The 11888-nt window shown below is 54.3% G+C and overlaps 2 protein-coding genes across 2 annotated transcripts; both read left to right on the plus strand.

The window, feature by feature from the left end:
• The first annotated feature begins 642 nt into the window (after nucleotides 1–642).
• Nucleotides 643–8776, plus strand: LOC34623943 (pre-mRNA-splicing factor ATP-dependent RNA helicase DHX16). Its single transcript, XM_026337500.1, has 10 exons — nucleotides 643–943; nucleotides 1652–2448; nucleotides 3255–3500; nucleotides 4274–4467; nucleotides 4838–5107; nucleotides 5828–6048; nucleotides 6620–6921; nucleotides 7457–7715; nucleotides 8062–8237; nucleotides 8495–8776. Exons 1-10 carry the CDS (start codon nucleotides 643–645, stop codon nucleotides 8774–8776), a joined length of 3048 nt encoding a protein of 1015 aa, XP_026193285.1.
• A 1224-nt stretch (nucleotides 8777–10000) lies between these two features.
• On the plus strand, nucleotides 10001–10949 carry LOC113147322. The gene is made up of 3 exons (XM_026337501.1): nucleotides 10001–10055; nucleotides 10225–10473; nucleotides 10672–10949. The coding sequence occupies exons 1-3, from the start codon at nucleotides 10001–10003 to the stop codon at nucleotides 10947–10949; spliced, it is 582 nt and encodes a 193-aa protein (XP_026193286.1).
• Nucleotides 10950–11888: the final 939 nt, after the last annotated feature.

Consider the following 11888-nt stretch of genomic DNA (forward strand, 5'->3'; position numbering starts at 1 on the left):
CCTGCTGGCTGGGGGGCCCCCCTGCAACAGGCCGCAGCGAGGCCCCATAGAGGCCCTCTCTCTGGGGCCCCTCGTGGGCCCCCTTGCAAGCTCCTCGTGGGTATTCCCTGGGCGCTCTGCAGTCGTCTGACGTTGTTTTTCTCAAGCTGTTTGATTTCTTCTGAGGTATTGCTGCTGCGGTTCGGTGGCTTCGGCTGCAAGTAGAGGGAGGCAGACCGTCTGTCGTCCGTCGAGCTTTTGTGGAGGCTGTAAGGCAGCTGGCTTTTGGGGTATGGGGCATTTTAGGAGTTTGGAGTTTCTCAGGAGGCACAGATCGGGGAAGGATTCAGCACAAAGGGAAGTCGGGAGGGACGGGTGCTGCTGTACGGCGCGAGCGCAGCAAGCAAGGGTCCAGCGTGTCGCATTTTCTCGCCTCTCTTGGAGTTTGCTGTAAGCACAGGTTTTTTTGTTGTTGCATGGCCCCTCTAATTTCAGAGCCTCGCTCGCGGCTTGGCCCTCGAGACGGAAGAAACCTCTGCACGTCCGCGTGCGCTCTCGGGTGTCTGCGCAGCTCCTTTGAAGCCGTTTTCTGTGCGGCTGCTGCTGCTGCTGCTGCTGCATCCAAGTGGCTCATACAGTCTGTCCCCACGGCGCAAAGAGGATATGTCTCTGTCCGATGTAACCGCATGGCTCCGGGAGGAGCTGCAGCGCTGCGTGGGGGCTGCGACGCGATCTCTGGTTGCCGCTGTGCAAGCTGCAGCAGACAGAGCTTCCAACTCTCACCAGCTTTCCCTCACGCTGCAGCAGGAGCTGCACTTTACTCAGAAAGATGCGGATTTCCTCGCACCGGAGCTCTTCCAGCGCATGGCCGCTGCAGAGGAGGCAGCAGCGGCCTCTGCAGCGGATGAAAAGGAGCAGGCAGCACAGAGCTCCAGAAAGAGACTGAGAGACGAGGCGCCACCTGGTGAGCCGCTAGCGATTTTTTTCTTTTCGCACTTCTGCATCCACAGGAGAGAGGGGGAGGGAGAGATGGGAGAGATACACATAGGCCTACCTTTCCCTATATTCATTGCATGTTGGTTGACAAAGGCTTCGCTGAGAGTGACATCTGAGAGGCTTTCACCATCCAGGAAGTTTCCGAACCTCTGATGAATGACCGCTGGCGTGTTATCTGTGCTTCCTCTCCGTCTCCATCCCCTCTCTCTGTCTGTCTGTCTCTTTCTCTCTGTCTCTCTTTGTCTCTCTCTATTTCTTTCTCTCTGTCTCTCTGTCTCTCTGTCTCTTTGTCTCTCTTTGTCTCTGTCTCTCTCTATTTCTTTCTTCCTATTTCTTTTTCTCTCTTTCTGCCTCTCTGTCTCTCCATCCCATCTCTCTCTCCCCATCCTCCATCTCTCTCTCCCCATCCTCTCTTTCTCTCTCCCCATCCTCTCTCTCTCTACTTCTTTTTCTCTCTTTCTGCCTCTCTGTTTCTCCATCCCATTTTTCTCTCCCCATCTCCTTCTCCCCATCCCCCCTCTCTCTCTCCATCCCCCCCCCCCTCTCTGTCTCCGCGCTTTCTTCACCGCCGACAACTCCCCTTCCGCGTGGAGTTGTGTGTACGTAGACTCCCCCCCGTCCGAAACTGCACATTTTTAGTGCATGCGTGAGGTCGAGTGTGTGTGCTCGTCTGCAGCGGCACCTCCGGAGGCAGACGATGCTGCCGAGGCTGCCGCGTTCGCCGCACGGCTGCGTGCAAGAGAAGCAGCTGCGCAGAAGAAAGTAGGGGCAGCGGCAGTTCGCCAGCAGCAGCTGCAGCGGGAGCGCGAGGAGGCAGCCGCAGCAGCAGACTCCAGCGAAGCCAAGGAGCTCAAGACTGTCGAGGACTTGTTGCTGGAGGCTAAGAAGCGACCTAACGAGAAGCTTAGAGGCAACGAAGCATACATGCAGCGGCTCAGGGAGGAGGCGAGGAGGGCTTATCTGAAGAAGCGTGAGGGCGACCAAGTGGTGCTGCAGGAACGCAAGGTGCAAGACAGAGAGTGGCTGTACAGTCAGGTCGAAGACAAGCTGACTCCCGAGGAGCGGCGCGCCTTAGAGCTGCGGAAGGAGACGCTGGAGCTCGCGAAAACCGTCATCAGGGAGCGACAGGATCGGGAGGAGATTGAGGCCTACATTATGCCGGAGGCTTACGACGAAGACTTGCAGGCTCGACTGCGTGTCATGCAGCAGCCGTATCAGGAGCCGAAGCAGCAGCTCAGCGAGCAGAGGCTGCTCGAGCAGCAAAAGACTCAGGCGGCTCTCGCCCACTTCGGAGCACGCGAAGGCAGGCTTCAAGCCTCTGAGTACAAATTGATCGACGAAACGGGTGCCTCCATCGAATTCGAAGCGCGAGAAACACACGGACCACTCACACCGGAGGCAGACACTGCAGCGGCGCAGACAGACATCCAGGCAGCAGAGAACGCCCACAAAGTCAAAACACGAGACTTGCAGGTACATGCATTACACGAAATTGCGTTCCATTTTGCGTCATATGTGTACTGTATGTGTATATGTATGTGTATGTGTATGTGTATGTGTATGTATGTCTGGATGTATATCTGTGGATGCATGTATGTCCATGTACGTATGTCTCTGTATGTACGTATGTCTGTGTGTGTACAGAGACACGGTGGGCTGTGCTCTGTATTGTCGCCGTCGATTCTGCTCCGTTCCCGTGTCTGCGCACATCTCTCTGCAGGCTTCTCTCGTGTGTATGTGTAGCTCATGAGGCTGCCCGCTATCGGTCTCTCTGTCTCTCTGTCTCTCTCTCTCGCTTTCTGTCCCTTGTGTAGTATACACGACGATTTGGCAGTCTGCCTCTCCATTCTCGGTGCGCATACTTTGCGTCTTTGCGTCTTTGGCAAAGTGTGGGATTGGCTATTAAACGTGTATCGCGTGTCTGTCTCAGTGGAGCTCTCTCAGTGTCTTCTTCCTACGCGCGTCCGTCTACTACTGCTGCTGCTGCTACCGTGTCTGCTGATTTTTTCCTGCATTCTTTCTCGCTCGCATGGTTTGTCGACGGAAGGAAGGAATTCGCCAGGCGCGAGCGAAGCATGGTTTTTCGTGAAAAAAAGACGCTGGCTCCAAGAGGTGGACGTCCCCTCACTGCGCGTCTCGTCTGTATTGTGTCATCTTGCGTGGCTGCTTAGGAGTGTGAATTGCTCTAGTGCCTTGCATCAATTTGCTGGTCGTGGCATGCAGCACACTACTGCCTTCTGCTGTCTTGTGAGGCCCTTCTGCCCCCCTTCCTGCCGCAGGATCAGCGTCGGTTGCTTCCAGTCTATGCGTATCGAGAGGAATTTCTCCGTGCAGTGGCGAAGTATCCAGTATTGGTGGTTGTTGGGGAGACGGGATCTGGCAAAACAACGCAGCTGCCGCAGTTTCTGCGAGAAGTTGGATATGCAAAAGCCGGCAGAATCGGCTGCACACAGCCTAGGAGGATTGCCGCGATGTCTGTCGCTGCGAGAGTTGCGCAAGAGGTTGGCTGTAGACTTGGCATGGAGGTGGGTGCTTCTTGAGGCTGCTCTGCTGTTTGGAGTGTATATACCGAGACCAGCGCAGACACTCTACGCCTCCTGGCGTATTTGCATGTGCTGATGCGGCCCCCTAGAGCGAGACGGCTCCCTCCTACACACGGAACTGCGCTTTCCATGAGCTAGCGATGCTCTATTCTAGCCACTTATCTCAACGAGATCGCTCTTCGTACCTTGAAGCTGCCTAGGCACGCATGCTGGAAACGAGCCAGCTGTTTGCTGTTCGTGTCAAAGCGGCTGGTCACTCAGCTAGCCGACTACCGCCTGACGCAGCGAAGGCTGTGGGGTCGTCTTGTTGGGTTGGAAGGCACTTTAGAGTTCACATATGCCGAAACGTCAATATTTTGTTGTTCGTATGTATGTGTGTGTATGTGTATGCATGTATCTGTATGTATGTATCTGTATGTATGTATCTGTATGTATATATCTGTATGTGTATGTATGTGTATGTATGTATATGTATGTATGTGTATGTATGTATCTGTATGTATATGTATGTATGTGTATGTATGTATCTGTATGTATATATCTGTATGTGTATGTATGTATCTGTATGTATGTATATGAATGTATCTGTATGTATGAATCTGTATGCATATATCTGTATGTGTATGTATGTATCTGCATGTATGTATCTGTATGCATATATCTGTATGTGTATGTATGTAGGTGTACCAATATGTATGTGTGTTCTTCGCTGTGTGTATACTTCTGTGCGAGTGACTGCTTATGGCTTGCGTTAGGTAGGCTATTCGATTCGTTTTGAGGACTGCACAAGCGACAAGACGGAGTTGAAGTACATGACGGATGGAATGCTTTTGCGCGAGTTTTTAACGGAGCCAGATTTGCAGTCGTACTCTGCCTTAATGATAGACGAGGCTCACGAGCGCACCTTACACACAGACGTTCTCTTTGCTCTTGTGAAGGATCTGTCAAGGTGAGTCGCGCCGCCTCTTTTCTCGCGCCACTGCTCCTCTCTGCTCCGCGACTTCCCTAGGTGTGTCTCTTGCTTCTGCATTTGGTTGGATTCTGGTGCGTGTTCTAGCGGAAGTGTGCTGCCTCTCTTCTCGAGCGTTCGCGTCGTCTCCCTTTTGCATGGCAGCGCTGCATTGGCCTTTTGCTGGTTCCGCAGCAAACGCAGGCAGCTCCTCATGGGTGTGCTGCTGCTTCTTGGGGTTGTCTCAGTGATCTGCTGCTCTGCGGCTCAAGGGAAGGAAGTGATGCCTGTCTGTCTGCATGCCTTTGTGCATGCCTTTGTGCATGCATGCATTGCGTGTCTGTGCGCCTGTGCACGCGCCTGTCCGCAGGTATCGAAAGGATTTTCGGCTCATCATCTCCTCCGCGACGCTCGAGGCGGAGAAGTTTTCTTTGTATTTCGACGATGCGCCCATCTTTAGGATTCCAGGAAGGCGCTTTCCAGTGCAGATCTACTACACGAAAACCCCTGAGGCGAATTTTCTCGATGCCGCCGTCGTGACTGCTCTCCAGCTCCATTTTACTCAACCCTCAGGAGACATTCTGCTCTTCCTGCCAGGACAGTCAGAGATTGACGAGGCAGTCGAAGAAATACAGCGCAGGTTGGTACCACCTGTCCTACACACAAGTCGAGAGTGTATCGCGGGGGGGGAGGGGGGGGGAGCTTTGTGTGAATCGCCGACTTGAGAGCAGGGGAGGGAGGGGAAGAGGAAACATTTGCGCCGCCGGCCCGCTTCTGAGCTTCGCGTCGTGCATGCGTGCTTTTGTGTGTGTCTACCTGTGAGTGTGTGGCGTGGCATTGAGAGGAAGAGGGTTGGTAGGGAAAAGGCGTTTGGGCTTCAGGGGAGCTAGCGGGTCCACCGAGGAATCTGCATGCACATGCATGCATCCCTGCCACTGATAGACGTTGGCTCTTGAGGGGCTTGCCTGCCGTCTTGGCTTTCTCTTCAGCCTCTCTCTCTCTGTCTGTCTGTCTCCCCTCTCTCTTTTTTTCTCTGTCTCAATTTCCTTCATATATATATATATTTATATATTTATATATATAGATGTGCGGGCCTCATGGCGCGCATGCCCCTCAACAGCTCTGCCTCTGCCTTCTTTTGTCTCTTTCTGCCGCTTCGTTCCGCCATCTCCCTCTCTTTCCCCTGCATCTTCGATCGCACTGCGGCGCCTGCGCCTCCGCGGCGTGCGGCAAGAAGAAAACGGTTGCTGTGCTTTCCTGCCTCCCTCCCTCTCCAGCTCGCAAGTGTGTATGTTTTTGCGCCTTGCACCTGCTTCAGCTGGGACGTATGGGGGTGTGGTGTGTGCCTGCTGCTGCGCAGACTTCGCGGGCGAGGCACAGAAGCGGCGGAGTTGATTGTGCTTCCCCTGTATTCCTCTTTGCCAGGAGATCAGCAGGCCCGCGTCTTCGAGCCAACGCCTCAGGGTGCTCGGAAGGCTGTCTTTGCGACGAACATTGCAGAGACTTCCATCACGCTCGAGGGCGTGGTATACGTCGTGGACTGCGGATTCTGCAGAGAAAATCAGTACAGCGCCAAGACAGGTAGGCAACACGCCACGCGATCACAAGCGGTGCTTCCAGAGGGGCCGTGTGCAAGGCTGGACGACGTCTCTTCCTGCCGCAGCAGAGCCTTATGCAGAGAGAGAGAAAGAGACAGAGAGAGACAGAGAGAAAGAGACAGGGAGAAAGAGACAGAGAGAGAAAGAGACAGAGAGAGAAATAGACAGAGAGAGAAAGAGATATAGAAAAAAAGACGCGGTCCTAGCGGCTTGTTTGTTCTTGCTGCACAACTATACGCACGACAGCTGTGCTGTGCATGCGCGCCTTTCGTGCACTGACACCCCAACACAGACCCCACAGATGCAAACCGAAAGGCCTCCTGTCGTGCAGCTGCTTTGGGCCGCATTTTGGGGGCTTTTGACGCCGCGCATGCAGGGGTGTTTGACTGACTGACTGTCGTATTGGAGGACGCTGTGTTTGTGTTTCGAGTCGCCGATCTTTGCCGTCACCCCTTCCCTTACCGCCACGACAAGGCCCCTTGTGCTGCCCGCGTGGAGGCTGCGTTCTGTCTCACGTTTCTGCCTCCGCTTGCTTGCTTGCTTGCTTGCTTCAGGGATGGATGCTTTGGTAACGGTGCCTTGCTCGAAAGCCGCAGCGAATCAGCGGTCGGGGAGGGCCGGTCGCGTGCGGGCTGGTCATTGCTTCCGCTTGTACACTCGATACTCGTTCGAGAAGGAGATGGAGGATGCAAATGTGCCTGAGATTCAAAGAGCTAACCTCAGCAACGTGGTGCTTACGCTCAAGGGCCTTGGCATTGATGATCTTTTAAAATTCGACTTCATGGATCCACCCGCGCCAGACGCTCTCATCAGCGCCCTCGAACTTCTGTACGCACTGGCTGCCCTCAACGACCAAGTAAGACACCACGACGCATGCTGTGAAGAAGTATATATATGTATGCAGATACACCTACATAGGCCTATCTGCATATACACCTATATACCTATACGTGTTGAAATAGGGGAATGCGAGAAGGAACGATGCTCGCTCGAACGTCACCGATCTTGTCGTGCGCAGTTCTTTTGGCTGCGAATACGTGAAGACGTGTAGACAAAAAGGCAGATGTGTTTTCTTGAGGAAAAGTGTGAGGGTGTTCGACACAGCCCCCTCTGGGAAAGGGAAGGGGTGCTACACACAGCTCTACTCCACTACCTTGCGCTTGGGGTCGATTGCGGGTTAGGGCTGATTGTTTGCTTTCTGACGTCTTGTTGGGAGGCCTTTTCCCACGAAAGCAGCAGAAAATCTTGGGTGCCATACAATGTCAGCTGCATGGGTGGGGTGGCGTGTTTCTTTGCATGAAGGGTGTTCGTGACTTGCTGCTCGTTGAAACAGCAGCAGCGCCAAGGCACAATAAGGCCAAGGCGCTCTCTGCACTGTGCGCCCTCTGTAGGGAGAGCTAACCAAGCTCGGAAGGCGGATGGCGGAATTTCCCTTAGATCCCATGTTCAGCAAGTTCATTGTGAACTCCGAGAAGTACAGCTGCGTCTCAGAGGCCTTAACGGTTTGTGCAATGCTAGGAGTGGGAGGCATGCTGTTTTACCGTCCGAAGGAGAAGGCCATCCATGCTGACAATGCCAGAAAGACATTTGCGAAGCCAGGAGGCGACCCTCTCACGTTACTCAACGTCTATGCTCAATGGGAAGACACAGGCATGCGCATCACCCTTGCACCGTTTCTCTGATTATTTTTGTCGGACTTGTTTTGTGGGTAGCGCACTGTCGAGGAGGCTTATGGCCCTGCCTGATGCAGCGTTGCTCTTCTAGCGAGCGCAGCGAGGGAGTGTCTGAGCAGCGCAGTTATTGGAGCTTCAAGACAGCGGTTTAGCGCGGCGACTCCGTTTTTTTGGAGGGGAGGGGCCTACCTCCTGCCTGCGTAAAGGGGGAATATAAAGGGGACGGGAGGGAGTTGCTTCACAGGCCTGGCGTGCTGCTGAGCCTCTACAGCGCCCTTGTGCTCTAGCAGAATTGGTGCTGCATGCGCGCTTCTATGCTGCAGGGTTCTCCGTGGCTTGGTGCTATGAGAACTTCGTGCAGCATCGATCCATGCAGCGGGCAAGGGACGTGCGAGAACAACTGCAGGGGCTTTTAGAGCGCGTCGAACTCGAAGAGAAATCATGCGACGGCGCTGACGAGCCCATCCGCAAGGCCATAACTTCTGGCTTCTTTACTCAAGTGAGGCCGAGCGAGCTCGAGTCTCCGAATCCTTGCTTCGGGGGGTAAAAGCGGCTTTTCAAGCCACTCGCCTCTTTGGCCTTTGCCAGTTCGATGGGGGATGCGGCTCGTTCGCATGCGCTTCTGGCCCTGTGTCTCCTAGACAGCTGCCTAGCACGACCTTGAAAGCCCAATCTCCCTGCAGCGCAAGCGCGCGACTCCTCTCACTGCTACGCTGCCCTGCCTTTTCTCTGTTTTGGAACCTGTGCGCGTTGCAGGCAGCACGACTGAACCGGCATGGCTCTTTTACCACCCTGAAGCATCCCCACACCGTAGAGATACACCCACACTCTTCCCTCTTCGGACAGTTCCCCCGATTTGTAGTGTACACGGAGCTCGCGCTGACTACCAAGGAGTACATGCGTAGCGTCTGCGAAGTTCGGCCCGAATGGCTCGCAGAAGTTGCGCCTCACTTTTACAAACAGCAAGATTTGCAGGTGGCAAAGATGCCTAAGGCCCTGGGCAAGGCCAAAACAGAAGAAGGACAGGGGTCCACATAGAGCGCAGCCCAAGTGCCGCTCGAAGCTCCGTGCAAGGCATCAGAAGCATCTTGTCGCTGCAGCTTCCGCAGCAGGAGCTACGAGGCTGATTGCAAAAGGCCGAGCTTATAAGGACTCCGGTCCTCTGCAAATGGGCTATTGCGAAAACAGGAAAAACACATTCCTTTTCACGCCATTCCAACGCAGGGTTCTTCTGCCCTAAGCAAGCGGCCAGCCTCCCAGAGCTTCCCCTGGGATGGAGTGGCGGCGGGACGAATAGAGTAGAAAGTCCATTAGGCGTGCATGGCATTTCTGTGGCAATGCGGTCTGATTGCACAGCACTATAGCGTGCAGGAAGAAAAATTCATGCCATCAATATATATATGTGTGTATCCATATATGTATACATATACATCCAACTGAGAGAAAAAAGTACCGGCCTATGACCCGACCTAACGAAGGCCTACACAATATATGTATATATAATATAAAATCCCAATCACGACGCCGAGTGCAAATGCAACTCGGATAAGATGAACCATCCCTTCCGCAGTTACAATAGCCAGCAGCATTATTAGACGCACACACGAGTCTCGAGGAAAGCAGCGCCGCTCGTGCAAACTGCTAGCTAACTACAAGGGGGTGCAATGGGAGTCTAGGTAGTTGAAGTGGGGGAAATGGCATCGCATTATATTATTTAGCGTGCCACAGAGCATTCAGTAGTCTCGGAGCTCTACGGCATGGCCACTAGTATACGACAGACACAACCAGCAGTGCGCTCTATGCATAGTTAAAACGCCGTTAGAACGAAAAGTAAGTAAGCAACGGCTGGCACGGGAGCAGCCCCTATCTGACTCCTAGTGTCCTTTGAATCGCATGCATGCTGCGTTATCCCCAAAACAATTCGTCATATCCCTTAGTCTCTGGAACGTTCTGCAACGTGCAACGCAGCTAGACCGTAGCCCAAGTGGTCTGCCGAGGTCCTTTGGCCTGCGCGAGGTGAAAATGCGGAGGGAAAGCTGTTCAGTGCAGACACACCTAGGGGAACAACTGCTTAGATTGCTACGTGCTCCTGTGAGTTGGCTTTGTTCTGCGATTTTCTGTCAAGGTGTATCGGAGCTAGTAGAGGCGCGCAGCTATGATTTCCCGTTTTAAAGGCCGACAGAGAGATGACCTCCTTCCAGACACGCTGAGTCGTTTGTGTGCAGTTGTCGTCCTGTTGGTGCCTCAGTTGGGTGCGCGGAGATGACGAGCGAAACCTGCCCTCCCAGTGGCTCTGCCGCGTGCACCTGCGTTCGACGCAGGTGCATCAGATGATGCTTGATCACTTTTTTCACCTTCCTGATTGGCCTTAGGTGGGCCTGCTGGTTCACGATTGGGGAGGGAACCCCTGTCTTCCCCGGTAGAATTGTTTGCACCCTCATGTAAGTCGTCGGCTTCGAATCCGTGCTCAGAGCTTTCCCTGTGAGCGTCATCCGCAGCAGACTCCACGGGACTGCGGGCATCTGCAGCAGCCTCGAGAGCTGCTGCCGCTGCGCTGCGCAGGCGCGAAGCGGCTTCTAGTGCATCCTTTGCTGCGGCTTCCAGTTCTTCGGCAAGCAGGAGTTGCTTCGCGTCCTGTGCCTCTGAAAAGTCGTCCTGGCCAGATTCTGACCCTATAGAGGAGTGCGTGTCAGAGGCGCCAGACGGTGGTCTCGAGGCGCTGCCTGGCCTGAGGGGTTGTCTGTGGACTTGATCGTGTTCAGGCTGCTGGTGCTCTGGAGGCTCCCGAGATTTTTCCTCAGGTAGGTCCTGGAAGTCTTCATCTGGTCTTACATAAGGAGGCTCGGATTCGGAGCTGACCTGAGACTGCTCCTCTGGCTTCGAAAGAGAGGCATCAGGAGGAAGCTGAGGACGCTGCTCCGAAACGACGTGAGACGGCTCTTCTGACTGCTCAATGTCGGTGGGTTTTGGCCTGAAGGCAGAGGGACGCTCACGATCTACGGCGCTCGACGCATCTCCTGAATCAGTTGTTTCCTCTGGCTTGCTTTCGTGTTCCGCAATGGACCTTGCAATTTCGGCGGATCGAGTGGCTTCCGCTGCAGCCCTTTCAAGGGCCTCAGCGGTTTCCACTGCGCGTGCGGCCGCTTCTTCCATGTCTTCAGCAAACGCAATCTTGCCCTCATCTTCCTCCCGCTCGTCGCTAGGCAGCTGATCGGGACCGATGCTGGAGTCCGCTGGTTTTTCCCTAGGCTTATTAGCACGCGCACCCTCAGCCCTAGACTCCGATCTTTCAGCGTCAGCCTGCTGGTCCGACTGAGTGCTTGAAGCTTCATCAGAAGGCAAGAGACCAGCGTCCTCAGTGTCGTCTACGTGTTCAACTCCCAGATCCTCTGAGCTCCCTAGATCTTCAGACGGCGATGACACCCCAGCAGACGCGGCTTCAGCTGCTTTCTGGGCCCGTTCGGTGGCTCTCTCTAGTGCTGCAGCTCGTTTCTGAGTTTCTGCCGCCAGCTTTGATAGTTTCGCTGCATGAGACTCTTGTTCAAGGGCTTCACGAGGCTCGCTTCTCTCGTGTTGCTCTAAATTATTGTCATGTGGCCGCAGTGAGGCAGCTGGCCTGCCATTCCTCCCAGAGCTGCCTTCATTTCTATCAGCGCGCGAGCCGTTAGGCATGTCTTCATCTCTACTCACATGCTGCTCCTCAGACGGTTCCTCTAAAGGAGCCTCGAAGTGCTCTTCTAAAGGAGCCTCAAGGTGCTCTTCTGAAGGAATCTCAGGCTGCTCTTCTGAAGGGGCCTCAGGCTGCTCTTCTGAAGGAGCCTCAAGGTGCTCTTCTGAAGGAGCCTCAAGGTGCTCTTCTGAAGGGGCCTCAAGGTGCTCTTCTGAAGGAGCCTCAAGGTGCTCTTCTGAAGGGGCCTCAGGCTGCTCTTCTGAAGGGGCCTCAGGCTGCTCTTCTAAAGGGGCCTCAGGCTGCTCTTCTGAAGGAATCTCAGGCTGCTCTTCTGAAGGAGCCTCAAGGTGCTCTTCTGAAGGAATCTCAGCCTGCTCTTCTGAAGGGGCCTCAGGCTGCTCTTCTGAAGGAATCTCAGGCTGCTCTTCTGAAGGAATCTCAGGCCGCTCTTCTGAAGGGGCCTCAGGCTGCTCTTCTGAA

This window comes from Cyclospora cayetanensis, unplaced genomic scaffold (assembly GCF_002999335.1).
Source record: "Cyclospora cayetanensis isolate NF1_C8 unplaced genomic scaffold, CcayRef3 CcayRef3_contig_187, whole genome shotgun sequence".
Taxonomy (NCBI): Eukaryota; Apicomplexa; class Conoidasida; order Eucoccidiorida; family Eimeriidae; genus Cyclospora; species Cyclospora cayetanensis.

Bases quoted from the DNA above. Each gene is read 5' to 3' on its own strand.
- LOC34623943 (XM_026337500.1), top strand. From the start codon at position 643: ATGTCTCTGTCCGATGTAACCGCATGGCTCCGGGAGGAGCTGCAGCGC. The intron at 944-1,651 runs GTGAGCCGCTAG...GCTCGTCTGCAG, and splicing joins GAGAGACGAGGCGCCACCTG to CGGCACCTCCGGAGGCAGAC. The intron at 3,501-4,273 runs GTGGGTGCTTCT...GGCTTGCGTTAG, and splicing joins GCTGTAGACTTGGCATGGAG to GTAGGCTATTCGATTCGTTT.
- LOC113147322 (XM_026337501.1), top strand. From the start codon at position 10,001: ATGACGAGCGAAACCTGCCCTCCCAGTGGCTCTGCCGCGTGCACCTGC. The intron at 10,056-10,224 runs GCAGGTGCATCA...TTTCCCTGTGAG, and splicing joins CGCGTGCACCTGCGTTCGAC to CGTCATCCGCAGCAGACTCC. The intron at 10,474-10,671 runs GTTGTCTGTGGA...AAACGACGTGAG, and splicing joins GGCGCTGCCTGGCCTGAGGG to ACGGCTCTTCTGACTGCTCA.